Source organism: Dromiciops gliroides, chromosome 2, assembly GCF_019393635.1.
Source record: "Dromiciops gliroides isolate mDroGli1 chromosome 2, mDroGli1.pri, whole genome shotgun sequence".
In the NCBI taxonomy this organism is placed as follows: domain Eukaryota; kingdom Metazoa; phylum Chordata; class Mammalia; order Microbiotheria; family Microbiotheriidae; genus Dromiciops; species Dromiciops gliroides.
Window position 1 is genome coordinate 345,671,011 of NC_057862.1, and position 12,513 is coordinate 345,683,523.

At 42.3% G+C, this 12,513-nt stretch overlaps 1 protein-coding gene across 2 annotated transcripts in view; it reads right to left on the reverse strand.

Annotated features, from left to right (window-relative positions):
* Positions 1-1,034: 1,034 nt before the first annotated feature.
* SH3PXD2B (SH3 and PX domains 2B) overlaps positions 1,035-12,513 on the reverse strand; it is a 136,262-nt gene continuing 124,783 nt past the window's right edge. For both annotated transcript variants that reach the window (XM_043984495.1, XM_043984494.1), the window contains one exon: positions 1,035-10,151. In XM_043984495.1, coding sequence (XP_043840430.1) covers positions 8,604-10,151 — 1,548 coding nt within the window. In that variant the 3' untranslated portion in view covers positions 1,035-8,603. The remainder of the gene's footprint in view (positions 10,152-12,513) is intronic.

Here is a 12,513-nt window from a genome sequence, read left to right on the forward strand (position 1 = left end):
GTGTCATGGTCATTGTTTATACTGAGTTTTATGGTTTGGGTTAGACAGTGCCTGGGCTGAAGAGAGGGAGATGAAGCTGGGTTCCTACTCTTCCTTTTCCAACTTGAATTCATTTTCCCTATTCTTGAGCTGAGGCAAACTGCGTTGGGGATGCTCCTGCTTCCCCCTCCTTTCTTTTATAATACATTTGCCATTCTCTCATTTTACCTTCTTCAAGTGGGACCACAGAAGAGGGGAATTGGGGTCATAAGCCTATTAGGACATTACTTTATTTTAGGAATTCACAATTCACCACATTATAGTCATAATCACAGTCTCTCCTTTATATGATCCACCCTTTATTGGCAAAAAAGATGCAGTTGGAGGTGCTTTTCTATCAGTGGGGATCAGCTCATATTGAGATATCTATGTTCTTACCTTGTCTCTTTTGGGACCAACGGTACACATGGGTAAAAAAGCAGACTGGGATCAGGATTGTAGTCTTGGGACTATTTTCCCTGTACAATGGTAACTGGACTACAAAGGGGTTGAAACTAAGACATTAGCCTCATTAGAGGTGTGCTTTAGCCTACTCTGGAATTTGTTCATTGAAAGCAGGGGTAGTTTGATTTTTGTCTTTGTATCTCCAAGACTGTGTCCTGAACATAGTAAGTACTTAATAAATATTTATTGATTTGCAGGGTTTTTGCCCTCTAAAGGGACCCAGGAAATAAGTCCAATGGGGCAGCCGTGTTTTTTCCTTTTTTTTTTTTTTTTTGGCGGGGAAGTAAAGGTTAAGTGACTTGCCCAGGGTCACACAGCTAGTGTCAAGTGTCTGAAGCCGGATTTGAACTCAGGTCCTCCTGAATCCAGGGTCAGTGCTTTATCCACAGTGCCACCTAGCTGCCCCAGCTGTGTTCTTTTTAAAGCTCATCTTTTTTTTTTGCAGGGCAATGGGGGTTAAGTGACTTGCCCAGGGTCACATAGCTAGTGTCAAGTGTCTGAGGCTGGATTTGAACTCAGGTCCTCCTGAATCCAGGGCCGGTGCTTTATCCACTGCGCCACCTAGCCGCCCCTTAAAGCTCATCTTCTGCCCCGATGCTTTCCCTTTGGTATGAATGATGTAAGCATTCTTTTCTCTATCACTCATCTTTTGGAGAGGCCTGGAGTCTAGTTTAAGTCTTGGACTTGGGAGTCCTATTTACGATCATATATCTAAAGCTAGTAGATCTCTCAGAGGTCAGGTATAGGTAGGTGGCACAATGGATACGGTACCTGGCCTGGAGTCAGGAAAATCTGGGTTCAGATGTGGCCTCAGACATTTACCAGCTGTGTGGCCCTGGGGAAGTAATTTAACTTCTGTTTGCCTCAGTTTTCTCATCTGTAAAATGGGGATAATAATAGCACCTACTACTTAGGGTTATGAGGATCAAGTAAGATATTTGTAAAGCTCTAAGCATAATCTTTGATACATATTAGGTGTTAATGTTAAAATATTAAAATATAAAATAAAATAAATGTTAGCTATTATTTATATTGTCTGGTTCATCCCCCTCATTTTAAAGACCGGGATATGGAAGTCTAGGGAAGTTAAGTGACTGGCCAAGGCCACACAGGTTGTAATCAGCAGAAATGATTTTGAATTCTAGAGCTTGTATACTCTCCCCTATATGTCCCCTCTCCCCCACCATTTTTACAGATGAGAAAATGGACACCTAGGAAGGTATAACATGCCCAAGGTCACACAAATAGTATTAAAGGAAGGATTTGAATCCAGGTTCTCTGACTCTGTAACGAGTGTTCTCTCCATTCTACAATGCTCATTTTTTCCTTCTTAGATTTTCTTCCCTTATAAACCTCGACTGTCCTGGGTTTCTTCCCTTCATTGCAATGATCAGGGAACCTCCAGGAAAGAAGACAAAAGGGAACTGGCAAATGTGTTTTTCTGCCACAAGAATTAATCATGTGCCTAGTGAATGTGCCAGTGATAGTCTTGTGTAAATTTCTGGGAATCCCAGAAAAGCATCCATGTGGGGGAGTATGTCTAATTCACCAGATTGACCATCTTTCCCAAATATCCTGGGGCACAAAGCTACCTCGGTTTGTATCTTCTCTCGCATCCTTTATGTCTTTTTTTAGTTTGGCCAAATAAAATACACAGACTCTGCATTCACAACGAAGCTTGAAACCAGTCAAGCATTTTATTTTAAAAAAAGAAAAGAAAAAAAAAAGTCTAACGGTGAAGTATACAGCCTACACATGCTACAGTTAATGTTCTGATCCCCTTCCCCCTCACATATATACTTATATAAGTTTATGTGTTATAAGGAAACAAACAAAAATAACCATCAGAGAATTTGTTTGTTGAGTAAGAGAAGTACTGAAATAGTGATTCTTCTGCTTTATTCTATGAAAACACAAAGTGTTTGGACTCAGTCCATGCAGGACTCTTCCCCTAAGGGTTAAGAGAAATGAGATTGGATATACTAATGTTCTTGATCTAGGTTATAGGAGGGGGGTGTTCTTATTGCTGGTAATTAACATCATAAATCGTGCCCCCTTTTTTCCTCCAAGAAAGTAACAACTATTGCTCTTTTATGTCACTAAGGAAAGGCCTTTGAAAAACCTTCCTTGGGATGACAGAGGTTCTGTATAGCCTCTTGTCCCTGTTTGGAGTTAAGGATGCTTGATTTGAAACTGGGGGGTCAGAAACGGGATGGAACATGGAATGTTTTAACAAGACACAAGGCCACATTAGGGGCCTTGGAGCAAAGGAAGTCAGTCAGCAGAGAACTACTTAAAATTAACTTTCCCGGCTGAAAAAGTGCAATCCTATGCAGTTATAGAGAGATTCGAAAAACACTGATGGCACGAATTAGCAGTTGATGGCTCCTGGTTTAGGTATGGGTCATGGATCCACTTAGTCTTGGGCCACAGATTAAACAGGAGTCTCTTGGGGTAGTAGGTATTGCTGGGGAGTGTCTCCAGACACCAATACTCCTGACACTGGTTTCCAGAGGTGGAGGATTGGGGGTGGGAGTAGGGGGAAGGTCTAAGAACAGCTCTACCAAGTCAAAGGAGGAATCGGCTTTCATGGCACCAACACTATCCATGATGCCAATATGGCCATTACGATTACTGTGACATCCTTTTCCTACCAAATCAGACTTTGAGGTCTGGTAACAGGCAATCTTTGGTCTCTGGTATTATTGACTGATCGCAGCATATGTAAGTCTGGAAGAGGTGGGCCTGGGAAACTAGATCTAAGGAATCTAGGGGAAAGGCTGCAGGTTAAGAGTCTTGTTTGGTACCCAACTTAAACAGTCAAAAGAAGAACCAAGAAAAGACCCTACTGTGATTCAGTGGGGCTCAATATCAATTGGTCACAGCAGCAGTAGCAAAGAAAGAAAAACAATGCAAAAGTAAACTGAGGGAACAGCAGCCATCACATGAATTGCATATTTTCCATGTGGTCCTGACCACATCTTAGTGTAAGCTCCTGGAAGGCAGGAACTGTGCCTTCTACTTCTGCAGTGAACAGGAATAACAAAATGCTCACTGTCTACCACGCAGTGGTAGATTGGCTCAGAACCATGACTGTCACTAGTGTGCCTACGTGGTTTGGAGCATGACCTTTTATTTTTTTTTAAATAAACTTTATGGCAATTGGTTTTCCATCTCTCATTGGTTTTCTGGTGGAGAGTTTGCTCTTGAGAATTTTACTTGGCAAGAGAATCATAAGAAGGCTGTTTATGTCCTATACACTCAGGATTATTTTAAATCTAAGAGCTCCACTTTGAAAATTATGTGGGGCAAATGGGAAGAGTTGCTAATGGGGCAGATCCAATTTAGTACTTCTTGCTGGTCTGCCTGAGTTGGAGCCCAGTGGATTTCTGCTTTTCCCCAGTGCCCTAACACTAAAAGAAGTAGCTTATGCAGGGAAAGATACTCAATTTTCTTTACTGCAAGTGGTACAGGATCACAGAATCATAGATCTGGAGCTGGAAGAAACCTTGGGGGTCATTTATTCCAATGTCCTCTTTTTACAGAAGAGGAAACTGAGGCCAAGAGAAGTTAAGTGAGCTGCTCAAAGTCACATGGCTAGTGACAAGGCTGTAATTTGAATTCAGGTATTGGATTTCAAGTCCACTGCTCTTTCCACTGTACAATATTGCTTGGGAATACAACTAAATGTGGAAAATATTCTTGTCAAAGAGGTATTACAATTGAGGCTAGAAGAGAAACTGGTTGTTCTATGATGCAGATTTACCCCAAGCAGATTTAGTACAGCAGGTTTGAGATTAAGTATTCGACACAGTGTGGTAAATAGGGATATGGAAATCCAATCGCATTTCTGTGCCTCTTAGGTTGGCACTTAGCTTGAAATTTTGGTCCAGAGCAGGATATCAGGTTGTGCAAGAAGCTAACCTGTCTTTGACCTGTTTAGGGGTGGCATGGGAAACATAGAGTCTATATAAGATGAAAGTTCATTTGGTTAAAAAAAAAGGATTTCATAAAAACATTGCTGATAGTCCTTCAGAATCTACTTTCACAGCAGACTGAAGATTGCATTTTGAGTCAGCTGACGATGACCATTTTTTTGCAGTGTTAATCACAAAGAGGTTTGCCAACAAAATGAGTGTCTTTGATCTAAAGACTGGCTTTGCTATGTTACAAAAGATTCATCACCCAGAATCCCAGAGCATGGTGGATTTTTCAGACACGGCAACTCATGAAGAACATCTTCCAAGTCAGAGAAGTGTCAAATCAATGTTAGTGGAGGGGTGCCTATACCACCCTAAATCACAGATCCTTGAAATTATTGCAATAATCCCAGTGGATTATGTAAACATGTCACCAAGCAAAAATGGAAAGATCTCAGTTGTGGCATCAGACCACATTGACTAACTCCATTTCCATCTGGCTGGGGAAGTCTCCATTCATTAGTGAAACAAAAGAGAAATAAGGACCTGGGACATGGATTCAAACTGAAAGGCTGCTGCAGAAAGTAAGGAAATGTGGCTTCGAATGTAGCTGCCACCAGGGAGAGGATCCCCAGAAGACAGATAAAGAGGAAGGTGGTCCCACCACCCTTGGATGGACACTGGCTGCAGAATGACTGTGACAGGCTGTCAAAGAAACCTTTGGGTGGTAGAAACCTCAGAGATCCTTGAGGCCAAGGATTTGGGTCTTGCTTATATAGGCACCTATAGTGCTTAACATGGTGCCTTGCATATCATAAGCACTCAGTAAATATTTGATGAATGGATAAATGGAACCAGGAAGGAACACTGTAACAAAATATGTGGTTTTCCTTTTCAAAATGAAGTCAAATTCAGGAAAGCATCAGGAAAGCTAGCAAAAGGAACATTTATCAAAAGTGAGCTCCACACTGATCAAACTTAAGATAGCTCCTTTCTTGGATAACCAGGGCTCCAGGAATGACTGAGGGGATCTGAGTGCTCAGCCTTGCCAAGGTTATTCTTTGAGTTGTTAGGATTCTTTATCCTTGACTCATCTCCCTTGCTGCTTATCTTCTTTTTGTTTGTTTGTTTGTTTGTTTTTTGTTTTTGCTGGGCAGTGAGGGTTAAGTGACTTGCCCAGGGTCACACAGCTAGTAAGTGGCAAGTGTCCGAGTCCGGATTTGAACTCAGGTCCTCCTGAATCCAGGGCCGGTGCTTTATCCACTGCGCCACCTAGCTGCCCCAGCTGCTTATTTTCTCAAGGTTTCTGAGGACAGTGCTAGAAGGGGCCAGTCAGGAATAGGAGATACACTCAAGTCTATTAGCCCCAGGGCACCAATAGTGTTAGGTTCCCCAGGGTTACACAATGGTTCCTTTAGAGGAAGGGATGAAAAATGGACATGAGATTAACATGCACTATGGAATCCAGGGAAAATGTAGATTCAAGTCTTTTTTTCCTCTCTGAGAGCTTTTAATAGCCACTTTTAAAATAAAGCAATATCCAGGAGTATTGAAAATGAGAGAATGGAATTTTGTGCCTACAGCCTTCTAATCTAGCATGCATATGGGGAGTTGTCTTCCCAAGAAATGGACATTAACATGGCGAAAGGGGTAATCTAGAGCTGGCTCATTCCTAGAAATAAGCCATAGGAAGTTAAGTACATTCTTGCTTCCAAATGTATCACCTGAAACCCTTTTGTTCCTTCGTCAGGAGATCATAGGGTCACAAACTTAGAGCTGGAAGATACCCTAAAGATCATCTAGTCCAACCCCTTCATTTTAAAGTTGAGGAAACTGAGGCACACAGAGGTTAAATGACTTGCCTAAGGTCACACAGGTATTAACTGGTAGAGCTGGAATTCAAAGCCAGGTTGCCTGATTCAAAATCTACCACTCTTCCCAACAAATCCCCCTGCCTAGTCCTGGTTTCTTTTAGCCGGAGACAGTCTGGTCTCTGGACTACCAGTTAGGATGCCTGGGTTCTCATCTTGGTTATCTCACAAATTGGCTGGGTGACATTAAAAAAAATGTGACTGTGATTCATCTGTCAAGTGGGGCAAGTGTTGCCCAACTTAACTCACAAGGTTGTGAGGGCCAAGGGAGATAACAGATACAAAAACATTTTGGAAAATTCAGATGTTTTACAGATGTGGGGTATTAAGAATCGCAGAGCATTAGTGGGAGTCAGTTTAGCTGGCGCTTAGGTCTTGCCACCATCCAATGGACTGAATAAATGGCAACTTTCACCTACTTCTACCTCTTAGCATCCCTTCACCTTTCCTTCAAAGCTCATCTTGATGTCACCTCTTTCCCACTATCTTCAGTTACTAGCACCACCACTACCCCCCCCCCCCATCACCTGGTGTTTTGCATATACTTTTCTTTGTACATGCTGACTTCCCAACAGAATGTAAGGTTCCTTAAGGGTGGGGCTCTTTTACTTTGCCTTTGTCTTCCCAGTCCCTAGCATAATGTATGGCACAAAGTAGGCACTTAATGAGAGTTTATTGATTGATGACTGGGGTCTTGAGTTGGGATTCATGGAGCTAGTCATTCATGGGGTTTTCCTTATCTCTTCTTCCCATTCCCACTACTACCCCTCACGACTGCTGCAGTAGTTACTGAATCCCAGACTTTCACCATGTTAGTGTCGTGGGATTCTAAGCTATGATCGTTTGTCCCCATTTAAAAAATGAGTTGCTGTGGACTTTTTTTTTAATCGGGGCAATGAGGGTTAAGTGACTTGCCCAGGGTCACACAGCTAGTAAGCATCAAGTGTCTGAGGCCGGATTTGAACTCAGGTCCTTCTGAATCCAGGGCCGGTGCTTTATCCACTAGCTGCCCCCTGCTGTAGACTTGATATACAACTATTCCTCCTGGAATCCTTTTTTAAATTTTTTTTTTTTTTTAGTGAGGTGATTGGAGTTAAGTGACTTGCCCAGGGTCACACAGCTAGTAAGTGGCAAGTGTCTGAGGCCAGATTTGAACTCAGGCACTCCTGACTCCAGGGCCGGTGCTCCCTTGTCCTAACTTTCATCAGCTAGCTGTCAATTCCTATTTGGGCCTTCCTTCCTCTAGTCCCCAATTAGAGTTGAGCTGCCTGTGAAGGACAGGTTCCCATATGTGAACAGCACCATATTGAAAGAAAAAGGTAGCTAATACCAGCTCCAAGTACCCCTGGGATGAAGTGATGTGCAAAGCAAGTACAGAATGCTGTGTTGCCTTAGGGTAGGAATCACCCTTCTAGGACATAAAGCTTTATCAAGAGTGCAAAAAAAAACAAAAACCCACAAAATGAAAAAGGGGCAGGTTTAGCGGACTTCTGTCCTTGTCCTTTTCTCTTCCCATGGCATGTGAGTAAAGGTTGTTCCTCACCAAGTCAAATATGACCATAACCTTAATGAAGGGAAGACCTGTTAAGATTAGAAAAAGCACACAGGCCCTTTGTGTCAGCAGGTATTTCTGCAAACAACAAAAATGGGAAGGAATGGCTTTTAGGAAAGGCTAAATGGAGAAGGTGAACTTGGGTCATGCAAAAGGGGAATCATAGCAAGGCCTATCCTGGGATATTGGGCCTGGCTTCATATCTGATCAAGGTTGATCAACTTTTAGATGCTCAGAGAAGTTTCTGGGTCTGCTGTGGGATCTGGTATCTTGGTGCCTTTGCTAGTGACAGCCTGGATACCAGCATATTCCAGGGAAAGGGCAGTTCCTGGTTCTTGGATGCTATGTGAGAGTAGCGGATGAATCGCTGCTCATGGTCTAATAAGAACCCGTTTCTCCCACTTAAAGCAGTAATTTCTGTGGGTAACTGAAAACACTTAAAAGGGACCTTGGTCTCATCCAACCCCCTCATATTACAGATGAAGATACTGAGGAATAGGATCAGAGTTGGCCATTTGGCCTGGAGACGACCACTGAAGATAGACTGAATCTCCTCCAAGAGGGATGACTGCCAAGGAACTGAATTAAATTGCATTGAGGCTGGGGGATGTGCTCACCATGAGCATTCCTGCTTAGGAATCAAGAGAAAGTCCAATGTACTCTTGGATCTCTTCCTTTTAAAGCCTTGTAGAAAATGATAAGTTAAGAAGCTAATTAAATACCCAGGTGAAACCAATGGAGATCTTGGAGGGATGGATCCTACCAGGATAGTGGGAACTATGGCTTCTTTCTGAGATAGTTGGAAGGAATCCAGCCTTCCCACGAAGGCGCTCCACTTAGGACCTGGCAGAACCACCAGCCGCTGCTATTCTTTTCACGTACTTCAAACACAGTTCCCTCCTGGAAGCCACTGGTCTCCTCATCCCCTTCAAAGTTGGCCATAGCCACATATAATGTATCTTTGGGGACTTCTGCAGTAGGGAAGGGTATAGCAGCTGGCTTCTCCCTCACTTCTCCTAGCTTGGTTGCTGCTTTTGGTCCAAGCCCACTTTTTGCTTTGACTTCTTCTTGACCTCCCGGACCAGGAAGGAAAGGTTTGGCCTTTGGAGGGACAAGCATGGGTCGGCCAAGAGCTGGAGCAGCCTTGACTTCATTCACCTCTCGATGTGGCACTTTGGTCTCAGGAAGGGGCCTGGAAGAGGAAGAAGTTTTCTTGGGAGGTGGTGGCCTCCGAGGAGGTACTACTGGTCTCTGCTGTGGTGACTCTTTGGAAGGGGGAGGGCTACTCTTAGCCATAGGATCAGTCGTCTTTGCTGGCCTTGGGGGGACTTTAGAGGAAGTGTCCTTTGACGTGAGACTGTCCTGTTTAGGTGTGAGCTTGGTGTCGACAATAGTTCGCTCCAGAGGTCTGCCGGAAGCCTCACCTGAGAGCAAACTGTTGCTGAAGGAGACATCGTGGGTTCCACTTGGGTGGTGATTCTCTTCTTCTGATGACTTCTCCTGAGACTTAGCAGGTCGGAGCTTGCTCCTGAGATTGCCTATGTCCAATCTGTCCTCAGCTTGAGATGGCTCTGTCCTGTGGGAAGAAGCTGGTTTTGGTCTAACCTGGGGTTTAGACTTCAAGAAGGGGTTCTGGGTAAAAGACTCAGGTTTATCTTCAGGCTGTTCAGCTTTGGGTTTGATGATGGGACGGAGGTTTGGCTTCTTTACTTCTTTGGCCAGCACTTTGTGCCCACACTCTAGCCCCATCTCATTTTTTTGCTGGAACAATTTGCCCTTATCTGATTTCAGCTCTGCTTTCTTGTTGTCCCTTGGAGGAGGCATGTGCTTTGGTGGAATCATGGGCAAAATCATTCCAGGAGGCTTGGGGGACCCTCTGAGCTGCTCCATCCTTTGCCGCTCTCTCTCTTGCAGTTCTCCTTCTGATTTGATGATGGACTCCTTCCGTGGTGGGAGGCTGGGTTTCTCATCCATGTCTGGGTCAGAGATTTCCTCATACCCGGCAGATGTAGCAATATCTAAAGAGACATTCCGACGGCCCTCCTTACCCTTCCATTCTTTGGACCAAGATATGCCACAGTCCATGCCATTGTGTGGTGCTTCAGGCAAAGGCCGAGAGGGGCCAGTTGCTTCATGGCCGGCATGGTTCTCCACCATGGCCTCCCCCAGGCGGAGCTGGGTCATTTCATTAGGCAGTGGTGCTAAGAAGTTGGGTCTTGAGGCATTGCTCGTTTTCTTGTACTTATCAATGAATGTTGCTGGGGCCCAGCCTTCTTTATCATCAATTTGGATATACCACCAGCCACTTAGGTTCTTCTCAATCACCTGAAAAGTATAGAAGAACAGATCAACTTAGTAACAATAGCTTTCCAATCATTTGACTTAAGGGAGATTCCAATAGGACCAAAATATTGGGAGTTGTGTCTCTGGAGTTAGGGCATGTACAGGCATGGGAATATTTGTAGAGCCTGGGACTCTGTGCATGCACATGTGTATGCACGTTGGTACTTAACTAGAGAGGAGAGATGCTGAAATTTTAAAAAATGCTTCAAAGGAATAGAGAACTGTTACAAGGCACTGTAACTGCCATCTAGCACAGTACTGTAGGTGCTCATGATTAGAATCATTATTCTAATTCACCACAGAACTTCCTGTTATTTTTAATATATTTTTTTTTTTTGCGGGGCAATGGGGGTTAAGTGACTTGCCCAGGGTCACACAGCTAGTAATTGTCAAGTGTCTGAGGCTGGATTTGAACTCAGGTCCTCCTGAATCCAGGGCCGGTGCTTTATCCACTGTGCCAGCTAGCTGCCCCAGAACTGCCTGTTATTTTAATCCCTCCCTTGACATTATTTTCAATTCAGTCTAAAAGAAGCTTTTCTCTCTACCCCCAATTCCTGAACCCACTTCAGATCTTATAGTTGATACCAGTGAAGCAATAGGATTTACTTTACATAAATTAACTTAATTGATGTTAATGGAATATCTCTAATAAAAGATAGTCTGGTACATGTATGCTATGTAGAAAAGTAGCTTATCTGTGTGCCAGGCACTGGGGAAACAAAACACTGCCTCAACAATACAGAGGTGGTAGAAAAAGAATTCCCTAGCTCTATTTGGGGCTTAGAGTGAGCAAAACATCCTTCAAAAAGTCTTTCTTGATTCTCTGGAGTATTAGCATTACATTCTTTCTTTCTTTCTTTCTATCTATCTATTCATTGATTCATTTTTATTTATTTATTTACTTTCTATTTATTTTAATATATCCAGTGTGTACTTATTTGTGAATACATTGCAAGACCTCAGTAGAATATAAGCTCTCAGACAACAGGCACTGTCTCTCTTCTATACTTGTTTCCTCAGTGCCTGGCACACAGTATGCTACATTATATACTATGTAGCATGAATAAATGCTTACTGACTGATGGAAATAAATGGAATCAATATGAATGTCAATTAATTAATAGTTAATAGACTCATGAAAATGGAACAACAAATATTCTCAATTCAATGGACATTTTATTAAGCACATACCATGTGTAAGGCACTGTAGCGGGCACCAGAGATTCAAAGATAAAATGAAAATGAGTTCTGGCCTCAAGGAATTGATATTCTCTTAATCTGATTACATTCTTTTAATTTGATACTACTAATAATTAAATGCCCATTGTATGCAAATAATAATATGTTCTTCCCATCATACTTTTGAGAAGTTTCCATTATTTATTCATTAGGAAGGAATAAATGAAGTTTTAAAATTTAAAATGAATATACAGAGGGCTGGAAATAGTATGAACAACATACATATTCTATGAATTTCAATGAGTTTCAGTGAGTTTTTATCATTATTCCATCATTTTAAGTATTTCCAGTATTTCCTAGCTCCCAATCTGTTGCAAATTTTTACCATACGCAAAACTTTGACTACCAAATGATGTTACTTCTTAAAACTCAGGGACTTCAAAGGATCCACTCATTTTTTCCTCCATAAATGCTCTCCCAATGCTGGCACCTAGTTCCTAGTCATTGAGCCAAGCTGAGGCTGCTATTCTAAAGTTGCTGAGGACAGAACAGAAGGAAGTCAACGGGCTATTTATGTTAACAGGACAAGGCAGTTTTTGGGTTGAGAAATGATGCTCTAAATTGTATTTTTAAAAATCCCAAAACAGTCAATTCCAATTTTTAATGATATATTATTGGCGACGGAGAGGTCCGGGGTGAATATGAGTAGAATATATCATATTACACCAAGAGGTGCACAAGAGAAGGAGTAGTAGGCATGGAAGATGTCAACAGAGATATATGTGACCAGAAAAGGAGATGGGCCAGCCATGTGGCAAGAGTAAGGGACAACTCATGGATAGCCCACACACTCCACTGGTGTACTCTTTCATTGTCAAGAGAACTAGAGGAAGGCGAGACTTAAAATATATTACAAAGTGGTTGTCAGAAAAAGCATCTAGTTTCAAAAGAAAATACAGAAATAGATCAATGACATGGAATCTAGACAGTAAATGCTAGGTCTATCAAAGATGAGTGTTTGATAAATCTATACAAATAAAAATACGGGAAGGATTCACTAATTAATAAATATACTTGGGAAAGTCAGTTGGCAATTTAGCAAAATGGATTTATGCTTATTTCTCACATCATATGTAAGTGACTTCCATCTGAAGGAGAAATTTAA